Source organism: Opisthorchis viverrini (assembly GCF_000715545.1).
Source record: "Opisthorchis viverrini unplaced genomic scaffold opera_v5_46, whole genome shotgun sequence".
Taxonomy (NCBI): domain Eukaryota; kingdom Metazoa; phylum Platyhelminthes; class Trematoda; order Opisthorchiida; family Opisthorchiidae; genus Opisthorchis; species Opisthorchis viverrini.
In genome coordinates, this window is record NW_008751703.1 from 248703 (window position 1) to 274321 (window position 25619).

The 25619-nt window shown below is 45.0% G+C and overlaps 1 protein-coding gene across 1 annotated transcript in view; it reads left to right on the forward strand.

The window, feature by feature from the left end:
- Positions 1-25619, forward strand: part of T265_03322 (hypothetical protein) — a gene marked incomplete at both ends in the record, with an annotated part of 39898 nt that overhangs the window by 6393 nt on the left and 7886 nt on the right. The window contains 6 exons of the mRNA XM_009167783.1: positions 5744-5931; positions 10198-10342; positions 15186-15356; positions 16284-16607; positions 17698-17878; positions 19342-19484. Coding sequence (XP_009166047.1) covers positions 5744-5931; positions 10198-10342; positions 15186-15356; positions 16284-16607; positions 17698-17878; positions 19342-19484 — 1152 coding nt within the window. The remainder of the gene's footprint in view (positions 1-5743; positions 5932-10197; positions 10343-15185; positions 15357-16283; positions 16608-17697; positions 17879-19341; positions 19485-25619) is intronic.

Genomic DNA, 25619 nt, shown 5'->3' on the forward strand with positions numbered 1-25619 from the left:
GGGGGGTAGTAGGTACCGGTGGTAAATTGATTAGAGGAGTAATTAAGCAAAGGGTAAGCGTTACAAATACTCCTCTCTTTAGAGAGGGATCATCTAGGCGCTGTCATCAATCCATACAAGTCACGTCTTGTCTGGTGGTGCACGTTGTGGGATGTGGAACAAAACAAAGCACGAGATAGTGGATGTGGATGCACTAACCAGATGGGCAACCGCTACAGTACTGGTTCTAGTGTGAGATTCACTGACAAGAATGTACACTCAACGGCGTATACCACGCATAAAAGTGTCGTAAGTACGCAGAGAGCTCACAGTGGCAAGCAAACACTAATCACTGACTGCGACCTTATGGAGTTCCAGTCCATTAACAGTTTGAACAGCTGATGTCAGTGTTTGCAGACTCCTTTCTTCCCGAAAGTAAAGGGGAGGCCCTTGTACTTCACGGTGTTTGTCTGACCCAGAGGACTGAGGAGTTCTTCAGCGAAGCAAAAAGGTTCCACTGCGACCGCTGTCACGCGACGCTTCCTGTCTCCACAAATCAGCATGTGTTACGCATGCAGAAACGGCATCTTTCCAGATGGGTGATCGTCGATTGCGCAAACTGCGAGATGAGCAAAGTGTGACTTGATAGAAGGGCCGGAGAGAGATTACGAAGGATTGCATGGTTGTAAGTGCTTCTAATAAAAAGGCGTTCAGCTTCCGTATTCTTGCGGTGCCTATCTGCCATGTCACCACAAGGAAGCATGGGGGCTTGAATGCTGCCAGGTTTCCCAAGCCTAGACAGGAGAAGTCGAGATGGGTTCGAACCACGGACCTTCAGGTCAGTGAACCCGGGTTGTAACCACTGAGCCATCGTGCTCCCGCTGTCTTCCCTGATGGGGTCTCATTTATACCCCCTTGTGCTCGACCGAGACTGTTAGAAATGCCGCGTAACCGGTATCATCATCATCATCATTGTCAGCTGTAATAACCGCGTACTTGTCGTACAGTGGTTGTAGCTGCCGCAGTTTCGTTCACCGATGATTTGTGGGGAGGGGTAGGTAGCTGCGCATTGCAGACGGGAGCTGATAAATTGGTGCATAAATCCAGCACTGTCGGTGGACTGTCAAGTGAAAGGAGGAAAAGGATGCACGCACTGAAAGCAATAGCTTGGATGCATGAGCGTCATTGATGGCGCGATTGACACCATATCCGGTGTCAGTTGCGTTCGTTTCTTTCCGGCTTGTTCGATTGAACGCTCGAAGTTGTACGGACTTTAGAGTGCGTTAGACTATGACCAGACTTCTTCCCCATATCACGTTTTTTCACCCTAAGGTTTTAAATATGATCAAGTGAAATTTGTGGTGACACGGCGTTGTACAACTTGTGTGGAACTTGGTGGTATTTCTTGAACGGCGCACGCGGCGGAAGTGACCGCGTTTACCACAAAGATTACAGACAGCTTCTCGAGCGGGACACTTTGGATGAGGATATGTATCATAACCGCAGAAATAACATGTTTGAATGGATTTTACATCAGCAGTGGTCGGATCGACACGCAGTTCGGGATTCTGTGAAATGGGTGGAATTGTAAGACAGGATATAGGTTCGTTACTAACATATGACTATGACTGTTTGTGAGCCAATTCGAGGGTTCTAGCAAGCTGATATGCTTGGTCCAGAGTGAGTTCGCTCCGTGTTAGAAGTTTCTCGCGGATGGAAGTGGATGACAGGCCGTTAGTTATAGCATCACGTACGCACCCATCTTGACATTCAGTTGCAGATACCGATTTAAACTCACAGTCTTTGGCTGGTGATTTCAGTTTTCGTACGAACTGATCAATATCCTGTCCATCCTCCTACTTGCAGCAGGTAGCGTGCATAAATGACATTTTTTGGACGGACATAATTTTTGTAACGTGTCGATTGCAGATTCATAGTCGGTGTGATTAGCATTTGATCGTATACCAGATACCGATTTAAACTCACAGTCTTTGGCTGGTGATTTCAGTTTTCGTACGAACTGATCAATATCCTGTCCATCCTCCTACTTGCAGCAGGTAGCGTGCATAAATGACATTTTTTGGACGGACATAATTTTTGTAACGTGTCGATTGCAGATTCATAGTCGGTGTGATTAGCATTTTGATCGTATACTAGCAGATCCACAAAGTGGATGAGAGTTTCAATTTTGTCGGGTTTAGAAGACTCGACAGTTTTCAGATAAGTTTCGAAGGTACGAAACCAGTTATTCGGGCATTTTGCTATATCTACGGAGTTAAGGTCAGCATTGAAGAACGGAGGTCGTAGTTGTGGGTCCATTGTGTTCTTAGACAAGTAAATTGAGACGTTCAGAATGTGTCCGAGGACGAGTTAGATCAGAGTTCGAGTTTTCGAGGATAGGCAACGTTTTACTTGTCTAAGAACAAGCGTGCATGAGCTGAAATGTACATACAAAGGTTCAGTACGATAATATATGGTAAGCATAATAATAAGCACATAAAAATCATGACACTTACTGTTTGTCTTGGCAGTGCTTCTCCAACGTCTTAGAGCGGATGTGTGTATTATCCTTGTATTCTAGAAAAATTACCTCGAATGGCTCATCGACATTTTCTGTGAGGTCTGAGAAGCTCGGAAAAGTGTAGTGCTCTTATTCAGGACGATTTTATCCAAACCAGACAAACACTGTCGAGAGCATTTCGCCACACGTATTTCTGTGTTGTTGCTCATGAGATTCTCGTGCCTATATTCTGGATAAGTAGCCGTCTCTGATTCACCCACTCTGCTTACACGTTTTACAACACCTCAAATAATGTCGACAGAGCGAATGATAAAGTCGTCCACCGAGACTGTGATCAACAACCGCATTCGGCTACTAAGAGCCGTTTATTCCGCAACCTGGCCGAATCATTTAGCCGTAATTCTTGCACTTTCTTTACCTCCGCACATTTGCTGCTCAAGGTGTTCCTAAGCTGAACTCATGAACTCTCACCATATCCTCATCCTGTCAAGTCAAACGTCTGTTAACTCACTCCCCAACGTTCCCAAATATCGGTCCTTGTGATATTCCTCCCGGTTTTTCAGGAAGCTACATCAGAATTGATCACTATCGCTTTATTCTTGATTGTGTCCTTTCCTATGGCTCTTCCCTTTTGCTCAGAGCTAACTCAGGTTCCCTCCACTGTCAAATATCGGTACCCCTGAGGCCCTACTAAGCCTCTTTTCATTTTCACCACCGTTTCATCCAGGATAATGTATTCTTTTCTAGCATAAAGGCTGCTGTGTTGTCATCTTACTGAACAACAACCAACACGAGTTCACACGCAACCGCTCTGTGTGGGTTGAGGAGGTATATAAGTCATGCCTGTAATCTCACTTTGGAAAATTTTGGAGAGACAGTCGATATCAATCGTTGCCACGGAGACTTTTGATTGAGTGCGGCATGGTGATCTTACAAGTTTTCCGATTTATACACTGCACGCGAGATAGGTCAGTTGAACTACAAACTTTTGAGCATGCTTCTCGATAGGATTGTTTTCATGGCCCACAAAATCAAGACGGATTTCCTCAAGGCTCTTTCCTGCAACCTTGTTTTCCTTATACAACAACGGTCCATTTATCTCAGTGTTTCCCTACATCTTCATCGTAGCCACACCAGCACTCTAGATTCCGAAATACCCAGTGCGAACGCGACAGCTTAGAGCTTGAAATACCCCAACGATTGAGATACGCGGTTCAAACCGAACCTTGGCTTTCCCACTCTTCCTGGCTTGGGTAACGCGAGGGTTTTTCACATTTCATGCTATCTTCGAGTTGACCTGATACTGTGCACCCACAATTAAACGATTATTATTATTAGTGGTATAAGTATTAGTATTAACGATCAGTTCTGCGAGTACTGTTTTCCCTGAAATTCGCGACCAGGTTCTTGAATGCATTACGATATTCAGCCTCTACATCCTCACAGCTCAGCGAACTTCTTCGAACCTCCCAGATTTTGTCGGTCTTAACTGCATTTTACTCTTCCTTCACCGCACTAGGTCTAGGTTTTACTGATGACCTCGCCAAGTCTGCTACCTTAAACAGTACCTTATATGCGTCCAACAGGATGAGTTCTCTTCTCAGTTACTTTATCTCTTAACTCTGTGCAGCACAAATCTCCGCTCCACCTTCCCGTGGTACTGTTTTCACATCAGGGTTGGGATCTCTTCCACCTTTCTCAATCCTGGACCGTATGTAAAGATCGGTCACCTCATTGTTGTCTCGCCGTGTACCGACACTACTCAACCATTTTCTCATCGTCGACTTGTCACATTTCATTATGGTATCGATTTTATTCTCAGTATCACGGTGAATTTCGATTCGGGATTACGTCAATTGTGTATCTTCATGCCTTCGTTTTTCCCTGTCATTCATACCTATTAATTGTACCCACTTTCAGATCTTGTCACAGTCACTCTGGTATTTGATATATTACTGTCTTGTCAGTTCATTTCAGTTGATCAGCTGTAAAACGTAATCGAAAAGGGTTTGGTCCAAGTTTTGCGTACTAAGAAATTAGGGACCAGGACTGGAGTAGCTAGGCTTTAGAGATTATAGCCTAATAGGTTGAGATATTTTACCTTACTGATGAGGTAGGAAATCGAAGACTACAACTTTGCTGAAGGAGCACCACTGACTGCGTGGTTGAGCCATGTCAGCCAGTGTCTTCAAGTGTTGATGTGTCGAGTTCCAAGGTCCCTACTCAGAGGAAGGACAGTTGTCAACCGGACTGAGTTTATTGGTTTGGACCTCCATACTTGGTTGCCAGACTGTCCGCCCTTGGTCATTTTCACTCCTCACAAAAGCTGGTAAAAAGGGCTTTCCGAGAGTGACGACCCACTGGCGTGCCGAGTGAACAACGTAGCTCACAAAGCGTAATTAGTCCTCTCCCTACAACCATCTAGCTTGCCTAGGTCTTGCTAAGCGTATGTCCCGCTCCGGAGACACCGATAGTCGAACCGAAAATTTTCGTAGAGGCTTCATTTCTGATTCGTAAGGCAATATAACGTCATGCTCTCGCGACGAGCGTCGAAGGTGTGAACTCATCTGATAAACCAGTTCTTTGTCCACCTTCAAGTGAAGCCGCCTTGACACACACGAATCCATGGCTAAATTCTTCAGCAATGGAGTGAGTACTGTGCGCAGTGCCACCGCAACGAAATGGAAACAGCCCATTCTTCGGAAAATGCTGGGGTGCGTCAGAGGGCCAATTTACTTTGACCGGACACATCACGATTGTCAAATAACATGAACGTTCACCGCGTAACGGTGGAGACCTATACCCGCAGTAAAAACGTATGTGTCCCTTTGTAGTGGTTTATAGCTTGATGCTTATCAGTGTGTGCAAACGGTGGACAGTAAGGTTTTTAAACCACTTTTACTAGCCTTATCTCATTTGACTGGCACAGAAGTGTGTTCTCAGTAAAGACCTTTTGACACCTCGTGGCTTTACCTGATCTCATCCCGGCCGACCGAACGCGTCTCCAAGATAGGTACGGTTTCAGCTTGTCCTGGTAGTGTATTCTTTTGGGGTATGGGGCTGCAACAGTAAGGGGTATGGAAGGACTTGGGTTGGCTTCTCGGTATCTTACCGTGGTGTGTGGCTCCACTGTTATGAAATGGTATGAAAAAGCGATGATACTGATATTGATGACATTGATAAAGTTACTAACTTCAGGTTTCCGTTCATTTTAACGCACATGTTTCTTTGTTCTGTTTTCAGACCTACGCTTTGTTCCGCGAATACTGGTTTCAATGGGGGAGACTTGAAAATTACATTTACATTATGGGATTCCATCCCGAATACCTAGAGTGTTATATGAAAATCCAGGCTCATCTCTTCCACGGAGATTTGCCGTTACCCTATCCAGATCGGCATTACCTCGCTGTAATGGTGAGTTCGCTGTTGCAGTGACCGCTTTTGCTCGACATTCTGTTCGAAAAAAATTAGTTGCACACTTCTGCAGTGCTTATCTTCGGACGTTATTCTTGAGATTTGCACATGACCTCACCCCAGTTGAAAGTAAAAGAAGGAGTCTGGTTCCCTGCTGACCTTGCTAATCCCACTGGACAGGGGATAGATTTTCGTTTGTTGGAGCGGAGTACCGTCTACTGTCGGGACCTGGATCCAGTTGGATGGGCAAATTAACCACTCATATGTTAACGTCCGCCATCCGTAAACATCGTCCATAATTACAGCGGCTTCAGCTTCGCAGTTCGTTCACCGACGATGAAAGGGTAGGGAATGTGGATCGCTACTCATTGAAGACAATGGCGCGCGCCAGTCTGTTGCAGACCTTTTTGATGGGAAGCGTTAGTTTTATTTAAAAAGTGCATATGTTCTCGGTGACTGGCATGGTGCCTACACACTGAAATCTTTAGGTGTGAATCGCGGACTATGCCATTGCCCCACGTGTTTCAGGGTTCCTATTTATTTATGTGTCTCATCTTAGGGTCCACACTTAGAAAGCCCTAGAAGGAGTCTGGTTCCCTGCTTAACTTGCTAATCCCACTGGACAGGGGATAGATTTTCGTTTGTTGGAGCGGAGTACCGTCTACTGTCGGGACCTGGATCCAGTTGGATGGGCAAATTAACCACTCATATGTTAACGTCCGCCATCCGTAAACATCGTCCATAATTACAGCGGCTTCAGCTTCGCAGTTCGTTCACCGACGATGAAAGGGTAGGGAATGTGGATCGCTACTCATTGAAGACAATGGCGCGCGCCAGTCTGTTGCAGACCTTTTTGATGGGAAGCGTTAGTTTTATTTAAAAAGTGCATATGTTCTCGGTGACTGGCATGGTGCCTACACACTGAAATCTTTAGGTGTGAATCGCGGACTATGCCATTGCCCCACGTGTTTCAGGGTTCCTATTTATTTATGTGTCTCATCTTAGGGTCCACACTTAGAAAGCCCTCAGTCGCTACCGTCATTCATTTCATTGGTCGTGGCTTTCCCACCTTGTTGCAGGTTATTATCCGTCCTTTTCCATTTTCCGCATGTTTTGGCAAAGTGACTCTGTGAGGCAGGTTGTGGTTTAGCGCTTGAAATACGTGAACCAACCGATGTAGCCGTTAGAAAGTAACTAGCTTACCCTTCAAGAGCGAGTTAACCGTCCGTAAACCGTCTGACGGAACTCAGCTTTACTGGCTCCATTGTCTTCATCAGATCTAAAAGACAGTCGGCAACGCCGATGGTCATTGTCTGCTTTTACTTGAACTGACATAGTCTGTGATGCATTCGGTCGGCTTGAGTACACTTAAGCGTTATAACCCTTGAAAGGCAAGTCGATTCTACGCTGACGAAGAACAGAAAAATCCACCCTAGCCATCAATATTAAGTAGCTTCTTTTTTCCAAGCCACAGGGACTAAAATGGCAGTCAAAATAAGCAGACTTGTCGGTAACATCTAATTGTTTGCTAGTTTTCGGGCGTTGTATTCGGATTTGTAGTACTACCAAACCTTTCGGATGTGAGGTCTGTTCCAAAAAGTGTGGTACAGCTCTCCACGCCAATCAGGATTCTCTCAATCTACATAAAGTTTGATCTTAGAAGAGCTATTTCACTTGGACCCAAACGAACCCAGAGCGATTTGACTGCAGTTGGTAAACATGAGCAGGTATCTTCCTTGAGGAAACTACTCACAAGGTTGCTGAAAACTCTCCGACCTTGTGAGTACTTTTCTTTATAAAAATATACTGCGATATCTCGACTATCGTGCCAACTGAAACATGAGGCGGCCTGTGTGCAGCACATTCAGTTGTAGAATATCATAAACGCGAGATTCAGTAGGGTCTCGTGAAAACCAAATTCATTTGCAAGTGATTGTATTTCTCGATAAGCGGGTATCATTACACTGTCACATCCTCAACACTGTCACAATGAATGAGTGAAACCAGGCCGCTTTGGTTAACACCGCTTGATGTAAGGAATTTGGGTGGTACATATCTCCTGCCTGTACCGTGACAATGGAAAAAGTGGACTCAGTTATTTTGATCTCACAAAAAATACTACTACTACTACTAATAATAATAATCGTCCAACTGTAACACCCTTTCGGTGCCTAACTGCCATGCCATACGAAGGAAGCAGGAGAGCTGGAATACTGTCAGGTAGTCCAAGCGTAGACAGGATAACTCGAGATGTTGAGATCGGATTCGAACCACGGACCTTCAGTTTAGTAAATTCGCGCTCCATCCACTGAGTCATCTAACCCTCCTGAGCAATTTCGCCCCCGGAAAAAGTCACTTGTGTTTCGGCTTTCAGACAGTCAGAGATGATTGTCAAGACTATTTTATTTGGCTGATCTCTGAACGATATTATGCGCGGTTTGGATCTCATTTCAGTATTTTAAGCCAGAGCTTGTTGAAATCAATCAATTCGAAGGTGAGAACAATATTCTACTCTAGAAGCAAGTCTTTGTGAAGCGTAATCGGAATCTATGCAAATTTTCTGAATACATAGTTGCTACATAGAGCCAATCGTTGCAACCTAATTTCTGACCCTAGTTCAGTGGTTAGACAACCGTGGACCGTGTACGCACAAACGATGCTTTGAGTCGCAGCTTATGTCAGCTTGTAACGTAGGATAGAGTGGGTGCAGAAAAACATAACTTAGAAACCAACAAGAAGTCAATGGTTTGGAACAAGAGATGCAGCCTCACCTCGAATTACATGTTATCTCCATGTCATCTAGTATCTCCAGCTGTGGATGCCGCGGGTCCCCGATACCCTTATTGGTGCACAGGTGAGGGTGGCTATAACACAGCTCAGAAGGTGTATGTGCACTAATAACAGTCTTTACTGTGGTTGACAGTAGTTTACAGAAGAGATTTGCAGCATGTATAAAATAAAGGCAATATAGAATGTGGAGCAAGTCAACAGGGAACTTATCGTATGTGAGATATCCTTGGTGGAAGTCCAGACCGCGGGAACGTGTTTTTCTCCGCAGTGCGACTGCTACACGTACTCCATAGTTGTCCGTGGACTTGGATTGTTTGGCTGGCTCCTTGCTCTACGTGCGCGCGCGAGTCTGTGTGCTGCTGTGTTCGGTTTCCCTATAAGCAGATCCGTTTGCGTATACGTGGGCGCGTCAGCACATGAGTGGTTGCTACGCTCACTAGACGGTACAGACAATCGATGTCCGGTGAGTCAGCTTGGTGTGACGTGGCTTGAGTATGAACAAAAAGACAAGCCTTGTGATCCAGTGAGCGACTGTGAGCTGAACAGTCAAGTGTGTGGGTGACGGGGTGGCTACACCCTAATCTGACAGACGACATGCTCCAGTGCAGCCATGACTTTTTGCCATGCTCTCCATACTTTTCCTCCGGTTCTTTGTTGGTCCCACATTGGGTCATCTTTTATACAGAACCCTCCCCAGCAAAAGGGGCACAGTGAGGCGTCATTCAGCTGATGCACGTAGAAAATGATCACGTGAGTGTGGCTGGTGCAGCTGATTTCTCACCAAAAATCATTCGTCACACTACAACATTGCTAACGCGGTATACCCATGATACGTGTACAGTACGTCAAAGATACCGATGGTCGAACACAAAAAGTCCTCTATCTTCAGGCAACAATAGCCAGGTTTCACAACTCGTAAGGGAGCATTGAACGCATTGTCACATCGTAGGCCCTACCTTTTCACGGTAGCCTTATATCACATTCATCTTAGAAGTGCTTAATTTGAAGGAAAGTAGGTCGGGATTTTGCAATTCTAGCATTTGCTTCCTCAGCTATGCTGTCGTCCGACAATGCAACAAATCAGATGGGTAAACCTGTCCGCTATCTTAATTGGTTCTGATACAGCCACCACCTTTTTTGATACACACACCCAGTCTTGTAATAGCGTGATTGAGCTATGCTAGGTGGTGTCTGCGTGACACTCTCAGAGTCTCTCATACCAGATCAGTCAATGGGTAGAGGTCTGACGAACCCAGTCTCCTGGACATCTAGGTTTGGGTTTGGAACACGTATAGCAACTTGCTCCATAAAAATTTAAGTACACTTGCTTTTCCCGCCAAACACCGCTATCTTCCGGTCGGGCTTTTGAGCTAAGGGCTTTGATTGAGGACCCTGGTCGTCATACCGTCTGGTTGTGAGCACCCTGGCAGTATCCGACCCACGTACAACCGCGTGGCGCCATCGACCGAGTTGCCTTGCTGCACTCCTTCTAGGACTGATGAATCCGTTCGTTCTGCAAGCAAGTCCTGCAAGTTTTGCAAGCAACATCTGCGCATCATCCGGGACCCACATCCTCAGGCACCTCGAAACCATTCTTCTATGTCTCTGGCTGCCTTCAATGTCCGCACTCTGAAGCAAGTAGGAAAACCATGTGATCTCGCTGTCACACCGGACTGACTCACATTGATATGTCCTGTGTATCAGAAACAAGAATTCAAGATGCAATTACAGTGTTTGAACTAACCACCCCATTACTCTCCGCTCGCTTTTGGTTGCACATCTCTGGTGATCCGTAGGCTTCTTCGGCAGGATATGCAGAGTTTGATATCGTCGTAAGTTACCGGGCGAAAGTATCCTTGCTTGGGTTTACACCCGTTGATGGTCCCCTCTTTGCGGTCTGTCTGGCAGCATCTTTGAAGGGGTCTCAGGAGCGGCAATTTGGTCGCTGTCTGTTTAGGTGCCAACCCACTGTAGCTTTGGCACCCTCAAAGACGTTTTATGACGCCCTGAATGCCCTGTTTCGGCGAGCTAGAAGGTCAGATATTGTTGCGGTTGCCGGAGATCTGAATCCATAAGTAGGCTGGCTTAGCGCTTCGGAGACTGGATTAGGTGGTAGAAATGGATCGAACTCGGTACGTTCGGGCACTCTTGGGTGATTGCTTCAGCGGTGTGCTGACCGCAGACCGTTAATGCTGCCCATGATAATGGTGACGATGAAGTATTCCGTTCGATATGGGTGCTGGTGGAGAAGTGACCTTGGTGTCTGAACGAGGACGGACAAAGTTTTGCCATAGCGGATTCCATGGAGAACCTACTGTCGACTGGTGATCCTAAGTGAGAACAACTATTATCTGCGAACCTCGAGTCCGTGATCGACACATTCCTTCGAGCCTCTATCGTGTTGGGGTGTACTGACCGCTTGACACTTTATCCAATCAACCGCAATGTTGTATAGTATAGGGTACAGTAAGCGGCCCTGTAAAAATTCCGGCCAAGTGACGATCCCCCGGCAAACGTACTGCGTACTGCGGTCGCCGCATGGTGAGATCTCGGAGACCCGGTTGACTTTGTGGTGATACCGACCGATTCCAATATTTTCCACGGTGTTTCCGGATTCATTGTGTCGAGCGCGTAACAATGGGCCATTAATATTTGTGTCATCGTTCCACATTTTGGCGTATGTCGAACATCCGGTCGTCATAACGTTCTACTTCGCCTGGTTCAGTATTGTGTGTTAGTGTTTTTCGCTGCAAAGCACTTCTTCTGAAGGACGGCAAGTATTTTAAAGGCTGCATCCAGTCAACTCACATCACACTAGTTTCCGCAACCAGATTTCTCAGCCGTTTTTGTGAGGAGGTGAATAGACGTACCACGATCGAATTGAAACGTGTCACTGTTCTAGACCTGACAAAACAGTTTGTGTAGTGGTGCCTGAATGGTGGTAGTATATACAATCGGGGGACTCAACGATGAATAATGACTTGCTGATATGTGCAATTGGGTCGATCCTGGAATAATTTTCTCTTGAAAATCAGGCTGTGATGAAAAACAATTGTGGCTCAATAGTTCCAACTTTGTGTTCACGTGTGATTGATCGCGTCGGTATCTGTCACCCGGCAGTCGATCACGTTCAGCTTGACAGCTATGCAGAATTTTCTGTCAGGAATCACCCGACGAAGTGGTCCAACGGTGGCAGTTGTCTGACTACTCACCGTCATGGTTGCATGCTCCATATAAAAAAGACAGATTTTGTCGGACTTCCCTCGACCTTTTTCCTTTCGAATAATAATCGTATTCCATGTAGCCATGCAAAGTCCTTCAATCTAAGAAGTAAGCAATTTTTAAACCGATAGACGTGTAAACTACGTGTCGGACAGTCGATTTATCCATCTACCCCTGAGAAACACGACTTGCGAGAATCCATATTACCATTGGAGCTAGTCACGGTCTCACCGTCCTCCTCTGTTCCAGTTTGAACACCGGTCAAGTCATTTACTGATCGGGCGGATGCCACGACACCGTTTGGGGACAAACAAATCACAATCTGGTATTTCAGTGCATATTTACGATGACTGCCACCAACACAACACACGCCATACTGTTTCTTATTTCGGTCCACTTCTTGTTTTCCTAGCTATTGGACTGATTCAGGACGTTAACTTGTATTCGTCAGCGCTTTGTGCGTGTGTAAGTGAACTGGTTGCCTAGATTAATGCAACGAGCTTTGTCTACTTTTATCTAAGAAGCTGAGCGAGTCTGAGTAGATAGTTCGATGTGTGTTTGTTGTGCCACTCGACACAGGTTAGAGGAATTTTTGAGATATAGTTTGACCGTATCTGGTTAGAATTTACTGGTGCTCATCCATTTGTAGCAATTCTGGTCTTGCATAGGAACTTGCCATCAGTTGCCTCCAAGCAACGCCGCAGCGTTCGACCAGCTTTGGGGATTCGTTTTCGTACATGTACTTATACACACAGCATTCGTCCTGCTGCACTGGTTTTTTTATCTATGATTACGTGTTTGGTTACAACCAACTAAGTACGAACTCATCCGTACGCCTTTCTCACGTTATTATATACCTTCATCCTAGAAAACTGTCTAACGGTTCAACCATCCACGATTTTTACTTTCGATGGACACTATGACCGGAAAGTCCGTGGTTCGAACCCGACCTCTACCTCTCCTGTCTGGGCTTGGGCAACCTGGCAGTATCCCAGCCCTCGTGCCATTTTCTGGTGAAATGGCAGTTAGGCCCCGAAAGAGTACTACAACCGAACGATTTTTTACTGTGACAAAAATTACTAGTCAATGTTTTAGACGTTTTAGGTCTATCGGCAGTGCCCAAAAATATCAGTACTGAGAGTAAATCGATCTACTGGATATTCTACACTCAAATGTCTTAGGGACAATCCAATACACGCGCGCTTCCGTCATTTAGCTTTTGGTAGAAACACGTAGTCTCTACATGCAAAGCAACATGTAGCAACAAGGCACCTTATGCGGAGATACGCATCGTTACTCTATGTAAAGATGTGCTCCTGTTTCAATGAAATTCCGTTCTAGCTCTCAGAGCAGCCTATATTTGAGACCTATACAGTCGATGGTCATAAGCCATATATTAATGCATCAGCTACGTATGGCGGGAGGAACAGAGAAGAGTAACGGCTCTTGTGAGAATAGCTCATAAAGGATCCTTGTTGCCTCGACTTGAAGCCTTATGATCCTAGGATGTCTCCTCACACTTGGTGCGCCACCCTACGCTCTCCATCGTATTCTTTTATTTATGCTCAAACCAATTTGGCACTAGTGTGATTCCATGCACTGGGTTTGCTACAACATGACCCTACCAAAACGGTCGTCGCCGACACCCGAAGTAGGCATGTGCGCGGAAAAGACTGAACTCTCCCGTTTTTATACCAGATGTCCAAGCATGGCTGCTCCAAGTAAGCCGACATCACAATGTTTTCCTGAAGCAACGAAAGGCGCACTCCGGCCGGTCGTTCGCTAGCTAGTTAGTGTTATCATAAGCAGCTGACATTGGATAGGGACGGCAATAGAAAAATACCACTCAGCAGCACAGAACAATCCCTCCAAAGAGATGATTACGGTGAAAGAGGGAGTCCGACCTCTTATGTAGGTTGACCTCTCCAGCGGGATCTTATGCTGGACAGCAACTAGCGAGGATCGCGCTTTTTAACCCTCCGAAAGACCAGCTTTTCTACGGATAGATCCTTATTTACTATTCACTGATTATGCAGCTGATGATCCAAGTTTACAGAGACATCAGAGGCTTATTGATTGTGTAGAAGCAGGTGGTTGAGCCGGTAATATATGCCAGTGGATGAACATGGTGCGATATTCGGTTAGCCGCTGTTTGCCTGACTATTCCGTTCTGTTTAGAAATTGAAACCGCTCCTGATAAAAGGTTTAACTTTATTTGAGGACGTGTCGTAGGGGGTCACTACACATGTGTTAGGTGGAATTCCACACAGATCCCGCTTTATCACTCGCAGTCAGGTGCTGCTACGGCCAAGAAAACTGTCCTGCGCAAGATTGACCAATAGTTCGGGATGCTTGCTGGTCCGGCATCAAGCCGAAATTCGATTGACACAACGCCGAGATCTGATTGGTCGAAAGTCTGGACTAAACAGCCAATCGTGATTCAGTATTTGACTGATGTCAGTCGCATCCAGAAGGCGTCAGAATTTTCAGTTGTCGCTGCTCACACTAAATACACGAAGCGCTGTACAAGTGTTCTAGTCTCCTTTTTGGGTGTTAATATACCGTTTGCACGTTTGGCGGTTGTTTTGATGTGACTACATGGTCCGTGTTTCGAACCCGACGTCTGTATCTCAACTTCTCTTGTCTGGGCGTCGGCAGTTTGGCAGCATCCTAGTCTTTGTGCAGCCCTTTCGGGTGGCATGGCCGGAGGCGCCGGAAGAGTATTATAGCCGAACGGTCCTCATTTCCGTGCGTTCCACTGGTGAAACCTTCACAATAGTTGAAGCGGATGATCGCGGTGCACTTGTAGTATGGTGGACAGTCTTTTGGAACTGTAAATTCCGTCTCAGTTAACATCTGTGACACTTTCTATGGTGGTATGATCGCAGTCACTTGCCACTACTTACCGTTGGCATGTGTTTTTGTTCGGCAACAAAGGATAAATGCTGTGTGGAACGATTAATTCTCATGCATAACTATTTGCCTAATTACGGTTGAGTTTGAATCTTTCGTCTTCCTCTCTCCCACCTTTGTGGCTACTATGTTTCGAGCACACGTCTTTCGTGAAATATTCCCGACGTGTACATGCCCACAGGAGCAAAAATAGTCTCGTAATGTCTTTTACTCACTGATTACCGCAATATCAACCAAAGGAACCAGGCATTTCAACCATTTTCGCTTATCTTGTTGTTTTGTCATTTTTACGCTGGTTTGAGTGCAATTGTATATTCATTTCACTCTGCTCGCCCCATCCCAACAGGCGGCAGCCGAACACAAATGCGTGTATCTAGTCCTATTGTTTGCTCGCCAATTTCTCGCATCGGGTGGAGACCCTACGTGGCTTCAGGGCATTCAGCACGGACCAGTAAAGTGGCGTAAGCTGGCTGGTTTGAATCACAATTTAGCGAGCCAACCGTGGATGGTGACGTGGGTAGGTCTTTTGGACAGTTATACGTAAATTTCTTCGGTAAAGTTTTCGTCTGGGCTTTTTCTGGAATTAAGTTGTAAAATCGGATTCATATTTTATTTATCCAGACTCCGTCGCTACTGAAATGGCTGAAATCAATGCCCCTCATAGTACTTGCTTGCTGTCAGTGTCTGAGCCGTTAAGGAACCCTCTCGAAGTGCTCACGGGTCGGCGTCAATTGCCGATTTATTCGATGTGTGAGAGAGGAATTCAACAGCATGTGTACGACGTGCTTAGCCTCTCCAGCACTTCAGCTGGTAGGGATAGAGTTTAGAATTCCATCCACGGGCGTCTATATTTTTCGCGTTATATGTTTGGAACTATAAAATTAAATGAGCCTCCCTTGAAGACCAGTTAGGTGTACTAATGAGTGCTTATCATCGCACCGATTCCATTTAGTTTTGAAGTAAGCAACAGAAATTTAAGAACCACACCAACTAGCTGGTTCCAAGACAGTGGAAATTGTTAGTGTGCTTTTAGCACATTTGTGTTTACTAAATTATGTAGGCCTTATCTTCCTTTTCACTGACGAGCTGTCGACATTCTGCAGCACGTTCTACCTCACTCGGCTTGTCGACTTCTTATCAGGTTGTATGCTGCTCAGATTTTTCTTACAGCAGTCCAATTCCCAACGTGTCTATCGACAAAACGAGGATCCTAACTGCTGTTTAGGGCTGAACATGTGGTACTCCATGACTCATAGTCCTAAATCAACGTTTGCATCTGGGAAGCTCTGAATGACCTTAATACCACAACCCCTCTATATTTGAAGTGGCATAGTTCCTCTTGGTACCGAATCTCAGCGCTTATTGTGCTCAATCATGTTCCTACATCCTGTGACTTCAATCCTATCGAACTTGATCATACTTCACAGTTGTGTCCATATTTTAGACACAAATCCACAATCTTATACATGGTGGCGGTGCTCAGTCGCCCGGAGAGAAACTATCACTGTCCGAACTTATGCACGCTGTCGCCATTATGACTCATGTGCATTCATTGGCCCCGTTCGTTTTTGGCTGTGGTATTCGACCGGAGATCGACCAACACGAGAGTTTGTGTAATCTAGTTGATCCTGTGGCCCAGACCAACGGGAACGGTGACGAACAGGATGTGGCAGATCATACGAATACTCACTGGCACACTTCCTATACCCCGGAGTCACCGACCTCTATTAGCAATGGTGCAAACCCCACCCCGAAGAACCACGAAGTGGTAAGCCAAACGACCGATTATGAACTGTTTTACAGCGGAATCATCAAATATCTAAAGCTGTGACCATAATACCGTTGTTATACATGCAAAAAAAACGCCACGTAATAATAGAAACTATCAAGTATATTCCTTTGTTGTTTAAATATAAGTGAACAACGGCCTGTCAAGATGTGAGCATTAGAGTCACACCGCATTCCGCCTAAGGTCTGATGAGAAGCTCTCAGCCCGTTCCCATACGAATTCAAAGCACCGTTTAGGACCAAGGAATAAAAAGCGTGTCGGTGACTTGTGCCGGTCAGCCACTGCATCTGTAATGAAGTTGTTGTATGTGGTGGGCCGGCTAACTTTGGCAGTTTTGACCCGTCTCTCTCCCGACACAGATCACCACTTCCTTTCCGAAGTAACACTTTTGCCAAGGCATTTGATGTTCGTTCCGCTGTGACAGGACAAGGCGTTCGGATACCATGTTTCGTTACATTGGTTACCTCTACTGGGCCAGTGACAGTGAAGCGAGCGATAACCAAGGTAGTTACGTGACTTGTGTGCGTCACAGGAAACCGTGTGTCGCGCCATCCAGTAAGACATCAATAGTGTTTTTCTAATCTCTTTGTTAGAACTCGGAACGCATGGAACTGTTGACTGTCGCTGGATTGTGGGACCAACAATTTAATTGTATTCGCTCAACTCCACTGACAGTCACATTATGAGGAAATAGATATCCATACCTCCTCAAGACAATATTAAACATTTCAGCCCAAGGAAGAATGCTTGACAGGGCAGCTCGACGACCGGTTTTGAGCTATGTGTGCGTTTTAGAGGGTTCGTTCTAGTAATGTGCACATTGAAATTTTTGACGCATTGCTCGCAGTTGTGCGCACTTTACTTTGTCCGTATTTGTTTCGCAACCGGCCCCATATTGTTATTGTTGTGTTAACAACAGAGTTGATTTGAATAAATTGTTTGATTGTTCACTAGTTAAAAACTTACCCACGATGATGATAATAACGTTGAGGCAGTATCAGCCTCATAACTTTCAAGTAAAGATGAGAAGAAGTTGTAAACTTGTTGTCTTTCCTTACTTTGATAACAGTTAAATGCGCCCACAGATCGCCCCACCTCCGGAGTTTTATCCTCAAACAGTGCTCATACGGATCAGCTTCCTGCCACACAGTTATTGGAACTGATTCAAACCGAGAACGACGTTGTAGATGAAGTCAGCGAAGATATCGTCGCCGAGCAGTTCATGGTTGTAACACAGTTAAATAAAGACTGTAAGTTTAACTTTTCTCTTGGTTTTCTTGGTGGAACAAATTTTTCATAAGGTTTTTGAAAACCCTTCAACATCCCGTGACCGCTTTTGCCCAACTTGGTGCTCATCAGCTAGCCGCAACGGCCCTGTTCTCATCAATCTTACAGTCTTCTTGGACTCAAATTATACACAACGGGTGAAATACACTCAGTTGCAACTTCATTTCGGTGTTCATGGGGGTATCTACTGGATCGCAGCTAAATCTCTTGCTTATAGTATTCTTCAACTGAATGTGGTGAAGGAAGACCGTCCTGTGTTTTAGTCGGAACGATATCCGAATTTTGACGGTGTATACCCGCAGTCAGTCTTTACTGAACCACTTAAATCATTACCCGCGTGCTCGGGTGTGACTCGTTGTTTAATATTAACTGCTCATAGGGCAACCCCAAAACAGGACGGCAGTAGTTGGGACCGGTTTTGCATTCCCACGGATTCTCACCATCGTGCTTGATAAGAGTCGTCAGTCAAAGGCCCTACAGTTTCTTCTGGCGAAACGATCACAATAGTCGCAATTACCTTTCAGTGATCATTGTTTACTTGACCGATGGCATGTTAGTATTTGTGATATGCGCGTCCAGTATGGCTATATTTTTAGGTAAAAAAAAGTCTACTGTGATTGTACCATACGCAGACCAGAGTCAGATTAGTAGGTTTCGGAGCCTCTCTTACTGTTCGTATAGAACATCTGTACCCCTGGTCTTCTTCTGACTGATTACCACCAAGCATCATTAATAAAAAAAAAATGCTTCCATTTACACCTCATTTTCGTAAATTCGGTGAACCCTCTCCAGAATGCCCTGATCACGCATTAATTTGGGCTGTTAGAAATCAATGAATGTGTGGATGCCTTACGGGAGGTTTCTGACCTTTGACCATTTTCCTCTGTAAGCCACTCTTGCGATCAGTGAAAAGGTCGCAAGATTTTACGTCACTATTACGCAATCACTTGTGGACAGTCTCACTGCAGTGTCTTTATTCATTTTTCGTTAACTAGTATATTTTGCTGCCCTTTTACTTGACTTTTTCTTCTACCCCTGTGTGCCATTGTGAAGCCACTGCGTTCGAGAATCGTCTCAACTGTTTTTCAGCTGCGAAATAAGCTGTCTTGTTTGATCAACAACCATTTGAACGCGGAAGACGTTTGTATAATGCACACGCTCGATTCGATGCTAATTTTGTCAAGGTTTTGCTCTCATTTGTGATACGATCCAAAGATTACCATACTCATTCGTAATTAGCATCGCGGAAGTTGTAACTCTTATTTTAGCTTTCGTTATGCCTAGTAACTCCTCTAACTCCTGTTACCGACCACTATCAATCACTAAATGAGTTGTGTGCCTAAACCTCAGCACTCGTGCAATGGGAAAGCTTGTTCGTGATTGACCCTTAACCGAAACCATCGTATCTTTTCGCTTTCGATCACAGTGGATTCAGAATACGACTCTTCTTCCCTTACTTGGGCTTCCGAACTTGTCAACACTCTCAGCCAACACCCAGCTATCGCCCGTTTTGTTGATCACCCAGACTCAGGATTTGTCGACTTCGAAGGTAGACCCTTCCATATCGCGGTGAGTGATTGCTACTTCTTTGTCAACAGTGCACTGACGAGGCGATCTCCTGTGATTTTCAGTCACACATGAAACGTTTTACTGCGTTAGGGATGCAGTCACCTGAAGTCTAACTTTTCTTGGTCATCTGGTTTCTACACTTTCGGATTTCATTTATGGAGTCCCCCACAGAGGCTAAAGTCGAGGTTGTATCAGTAGACGAGAATGGTCTACTGAGACACTGTTGGTCGACGAGTAACTTTGAGAGCATCGTTAGCTAGTTAGTGCCAGTGTGATGAGTCTGCGCTGAAAATTGCTCAGTTTGGGTAATGTGGCCCTCTAGTGGGGGTCAAAGGTCGAGCAGAATATCTCTGACTTTGTCAGCTAGCTTGTCATTATTTATTGTTCCACTACATCCACGATAAGTTGGGGGTTAGGCATTCCTCATCGATTCTTTCAGTCGAAAACCACACAGTTTCTGCTCACGCTAAACTTGGTCAAATCGCTACCAATTTTCCGATATTTCCCACGTTCACTTGAAGTATGACGGAGAACGATCCTACGTGTTGCTTGGTAGAGGTTCATTTTCTTCTCTGTCTTTTGCCAAAAGACGTTTGAATATAATGATTTGTATGTGGGTTTTACACCATTGTATGTTTGGCCTCATCTCGCGGAATCGTTATCGACTCCCCTTTTCCCTTATTCGGGCCGTCTTATGTCACGGTACGTGTGAAACAGCACGGTTTGTACTTTGTAGCCGCTTGAGCTTTCGCCCACCATAATTGGTCTACGGCTTACATATCAAAACAAAGCTAGTTGGTCTAGTAAGTTGGACGCCGCACCAACCGTCCCGCCTACCTATTTTCATTGGGGCATTTCCCTGAGGGATGTATGGTCGATATGATGTTAAGTGAGCATAATTTTAACATTTGGGTTGCTTGCAAGTCTCCCAGAAAACGTATTACCCTCTGGAATTTTTTGTTTGGAAATCACATTCACGTTGCCTTTTCGCGATGACTTCTAACAAACCAATGGCGTACTAAGTCGCTCGTCCTTAACCTGTAATCAACCGTTTGCTCTGCCTTTCATCCTAAGTTATCGGTCTAAATTCATCTCCCTACTTGTCCTAATCTATTGGCGTCTGAGTACTGCGACAGTCTCAGCAGGTGGGTATTTGTACTGAATTGATCCGTACTGTCAGAACATTTCATAGTTGGCAGATGTTGATGAGAACACTTCGTTTCACGATCGCTTTGATTGCGACTATCCGGAAGTGCCCAATTTCTGCTGATCCGCCTCACTTCCCTCCCAACAGTTCCATAACACGGCGAATTCTACCGAAAGGACTTCTGGTATTCCACACCTTGCTTGTATTTAACAGCCTGTTAATACTACTGTTGACTCTTCAGATCCAGCTGTCATCTGTGCACGTATTCGTTCACTGAAATGAAACTTGAACGGGATGTGATGAACAAAACGTTGGGGAGCTTTAAGTGATCATTCATTTGCAAAAAAGATTATTCAGTCCTGTGCTCATTTTGCATTCAAAATATCTCATATATTATTCAGATGATGATTCGTGCCACTTCACGTCACTTGTATGACATGACTTGTTGTGTTCTGGGAGGTTTTTCGCTTGACGGTGGAGATCTTCTGGTTCGTTCAAAACCATTACATCAGGGAGGGAGGTGTTGGATGCTGGGGCTGCTCGCCAGAGTGAACTACATTGCAGCATTTCGGTTATTCAGTTGCCGCATAGCTCAAACACGGTTCCGCTTATGAGTTGAATGAGTGTAATCCTCACCGTTATACTTGCATCATCGGTCGTAACTGCTTGTGCCAAACTGCGTGGCACAAAGATGCCTTATGGTATGTGTGAATTTAGCACCCCGCCTCACTTAACCTTCATACCGCCACAACAATCCCGCTATCGCTGCATGATCGACCCGAGGTTTATCTTCCTTGTTTTACCATCTAACCAGATAATGTCGACCGGAATCTGTTGTGTTGCGACAAATTGAATAACCAACGGGATGTCCATTCAGACCAGTATTATTGCGCACAGTTTCTTGAAAACTGAGATTTTAGATCGTGCTTAGATAAAAAGCAGACATGTCGCTTATATACCCTGCAATTAGATAAAATCTGGAGCCAAGAACTGCTATTTATAGTAATTGTAAATTAACATCAAGATCTGTAGAGGCTCCTTTGGGGAATGATAGCCGAATCACACATTTTAAACCTGGACTGTATTGCTGGAAGATGTCAGAGTTTTTTCATATTCCTGTATCTCAACTGAATGCACCGCGTACGGGTGTTTCCTCTAAACTGAGTAGGAACATTAATTTCCTAAAGGTCGACCATTCTTCTGGTGAGTCCCAAGAAGAGTTCAGACAACCTATTGCGTAGTGTCGGGCTTATTTTGTGATTTGTACATCAAGAATTTCAGTTCAGACTAATAGCTAGTTAACCGAGTCAATTTTTGAGTGAACAAATCTTGTTAAGTTTGGATACGCTCCTCTCGCATTTTGGAGGTTGTTTTTGTCCACTAGACGCTCTTATTTATTCCGGACCGATTGAGGCTTATGGAATTCAGAAACCAAACCCTACTTGATAAATTGCGAATTGCCTCCCTTAGAAGGGACCTCCTTGGTTCTCCATTGGTTGCCACGCAGCAATCCCTACACGGGATTTTCAAAGTGTTCCAGTACCAGAACTCTCCGTGATCTTTGAAACGCAAGTAGAACTCGNAGAAGGGACCTCCTTGGTTCTCCGTTGGTTGCCACGCAGCAATCGCTACACGGGATTTTCAAAGTGTTCCAGTACCAGAACTCTCCGTGATCTTTGAAACGCAAGTAGAACTCGTCTGTGTTCCACAGTTTTGGCGTAGTCTTCGACTTTTCATCTTGTTTTTCTGCTCCCATATACGCACTGTGGGAATGCGGTCTGATGCGTTTCATGTGACACACCTGCCGCAGCTGATGAGGATGTTATCGACTTTATATATATAATCCCCACTGAAAAAGATACGTGTACGGGATCCGCTGTGACTAATGAATGTTAACGCTGTCTTGTAAACAGTGTGGACAATACGGCAGGACAGTCGACGGCTACTGTCTTGCCAACTAACTTGAACAGCTGGGATGGAAATCCATTTTCGCCAAGGGATTGCTAGTTTTCGAGTGAACGCGCGACTTCACGGGTTGTTTCCAACAGAGCGGACGGTAAATTCATTCTTGTGAGCTTAACTACTTTACGGACAATGATGGATCAGTGCGGCCGTGAATTAATTTACACTACCTTGCTTTCCATCCGGTGAAAACAATACGTGATCATCATTTCGTCGAAGTCATAAAGACCTTCGCTGACACTTCCTTTTGCAGCGAAAAATCTACTCATGCGAAGCAGATGATGACTATTGCCATTAGATGTGATCCATTTCTCTGGACTGTGCGCTCTGCCAAACATTATTTTTCGTAAGACTATCCGACGAAAAATTCGTTCAGCTGCAGCACCCTTTCCGTGGCTAACTGCCATGCCACCCGAAGGAAGCACGAGAGCGGGGTCGCCCAAGCCTAGACAGGGGAAGTCGAGAGGCAGAGGTCGGATTCGAACCACTGACCTTCCGGTCAATAAATTCGTGCCCTAACCACTTGGGCCATCTCGCCCCCTATCTATCCGACAGTTGGGCCTCATGACCTCCTGCCTCATGGAAAATGGTTATCTGAATATTTACTAGTCAGTTAGAGCCACTGGAAGTCCAAGAATTTAGTGCACACTGAGAATGACTGTAGACGTCACCAGCAGATTCGAGAGTAGCATTTTTTTCAGCGACAACCAGTGTCCTTTGATGGATACAGAAGTTGCTCTTGGCAGGTTCGCCACGAGTTCACCTTTGCGTTAGACTGCTAACTTCGATTCATACCGGTTTGTGTATCCTTCTTTTCACAGAATGGTGTGCACGGTCTGGCGTACTAATTCATGGTCCCGGTCCAGAGTGGCATTCCACTAAGGGTGAAGGTCTTGGACAGAATATCTGCCGGTTACTGATAGTCACGTGAGCACGCTGTATCTACTTTTGCCGTGCAGAAGGTGGGCACCAGGTTGCAAGGTGGCGTTTCGAGCTTGCAAGAAACAGACGGTCATCTATACACGAACTCACCATACTGTTGTCTTTGTCACTGAGGTTCGCATCGGTTCATCTGGTGCCTCCGTTTGCAATCGTTCTTTCAGATCTCTAAGACCTATTTCACTGTTGATGCAGTGACCTTCTATCGAGCACACATGGTGAATGTAAAAGTTATCTTTCATTGAACATGGACTGCAGGAATTTGTTGCTTAGGCAGAGAGGATGAGAAGACTGAATTTAATGTCGCGATATGCAATCACTCTGGGGGGCTCAATAATCTGAGAGCGCACAGATTACGGTGTGTCCATACTAGAACTGCGAGTTCGGATCATGTAGTAAAGAACATACCCACACCCCGATTAGAGAATCTGAAGAGCGTGTTTGAAGTAAATTTATGTAACACGCTTGAGTCTTGCACAAGCAATACACCGACACCCACCTCCTTTACGGCACTTCATGAACGAATAAATGAGGCTTTAGATGGATGAATAATTAACTGGACGTTGGATGGTACCCAACTAGGTCATCAGAACAAAAGCATACCGAGCAGCGCTTGGTTGCTCTAATAGTCATCTGGCCAAGTACATCACGATTTGCCATAAAAATAACCAGTAGTCAGGTGTATTCTACTTTACACGCAAACCTACACGGACAAATCGAGGGTAGTATGGGGTTAGTGGAATCAAATGAGGTCATTCAGCGAACATAGCATTGCTGTCAAATCTGACGGTTTAGCTGTACAGATTGTGGAGCGACAAAAATTCAGAAGTCATATCGACTTTTTCTGAACAAAGCCCCGGGTTGCGTAACTTCCAATAGCCCTATTGATCGGTAGATTACTTTAAAAAAGCAAAAAACTTCGAAGTATTCTAATCGATTACGGACTTATATTCAGAATGCTATCGATTATTGAGGCGTTGGAATACGGCAATCTGCTCAAAAGAAGCTGATATGGCCTTTGAATTTGTGTTGGCCTACAATCAGTTCGCATATGACAGCGAAGTCATCTGTTTTTGTGCTGATTACGTACAGCATTTAATTCATCATTCATCTATTCGTTGCCTCATTTTCCCATCTGTTCATCCATCCAGTAATCCATTCGTTCATTCTCCCACCGATTGATTGATTTTGATTGATTGACTGGATGATTGATTGGCTGACAGATTCATCCATTCATTGGTCCATATTCATTGGTCCATGTGTTCAAGTAGAACATAAGGTTGACGGAAACTCGGGGACTGCGCCTACCTGGTGAGCCCCAACAAGGGCGAAACCGTTCGTGAGCTGTCGAAGAGTTTTCAGCAACCTTGTGAGTAGTTCCCTTTATGAAAATTAAAGGAGCATATAAATTTCCATCTGTCCTGAATTATCTAATCTCAGTCAGCCATGCACACAACCACACCAACAATCATTCGTAAAACTCACTGCCGTTTCAGGGAAAACACTCATCTAGCCCCGCAATATGTGATTTCAGACATCTATTCTCCATAGCTGTGAAAGTTCTTTGGCTTAATACCGATGAGTTCAGAGGTGTTAGACTCATCGGGATGAGATCACGCGTTCTGTGGAGCATATATCAGGTCCTATTTGACGGTCTCAAAATTAGCAACAATGTGAAAACTCATAACTTTTCCAGTTGACCGGATTTGACTTGACCACCAATTTCATAATGTCATTATTCTAGTATAAACTGTACCATCGCACGCCGACTGTCATTCTCATGTTGGTAAGGATCCATTGCTTGCACACACCAGTTTCTTATATCCAAACCTGGTGAACATAATGATATTCGGCAGAAAGTGTATTCCTACTCTTCATCGGCCGCACTACATCAGTAGTAAATACTAGCGTTTAAGTGTCACAGAAAGTGTATACCACTCTGTGTAGCCACGGCTCAGCTCGTGCACAACCGTATAATCTGAAGCAAAAAAATTTTATTTGCACTGCTGGTAGTTCCTCTAAATGTTTTCTTGAATTTCGCATTCGGCGGTTACCGTAATTCAATGCGCATTTTAATTTCGCCACAC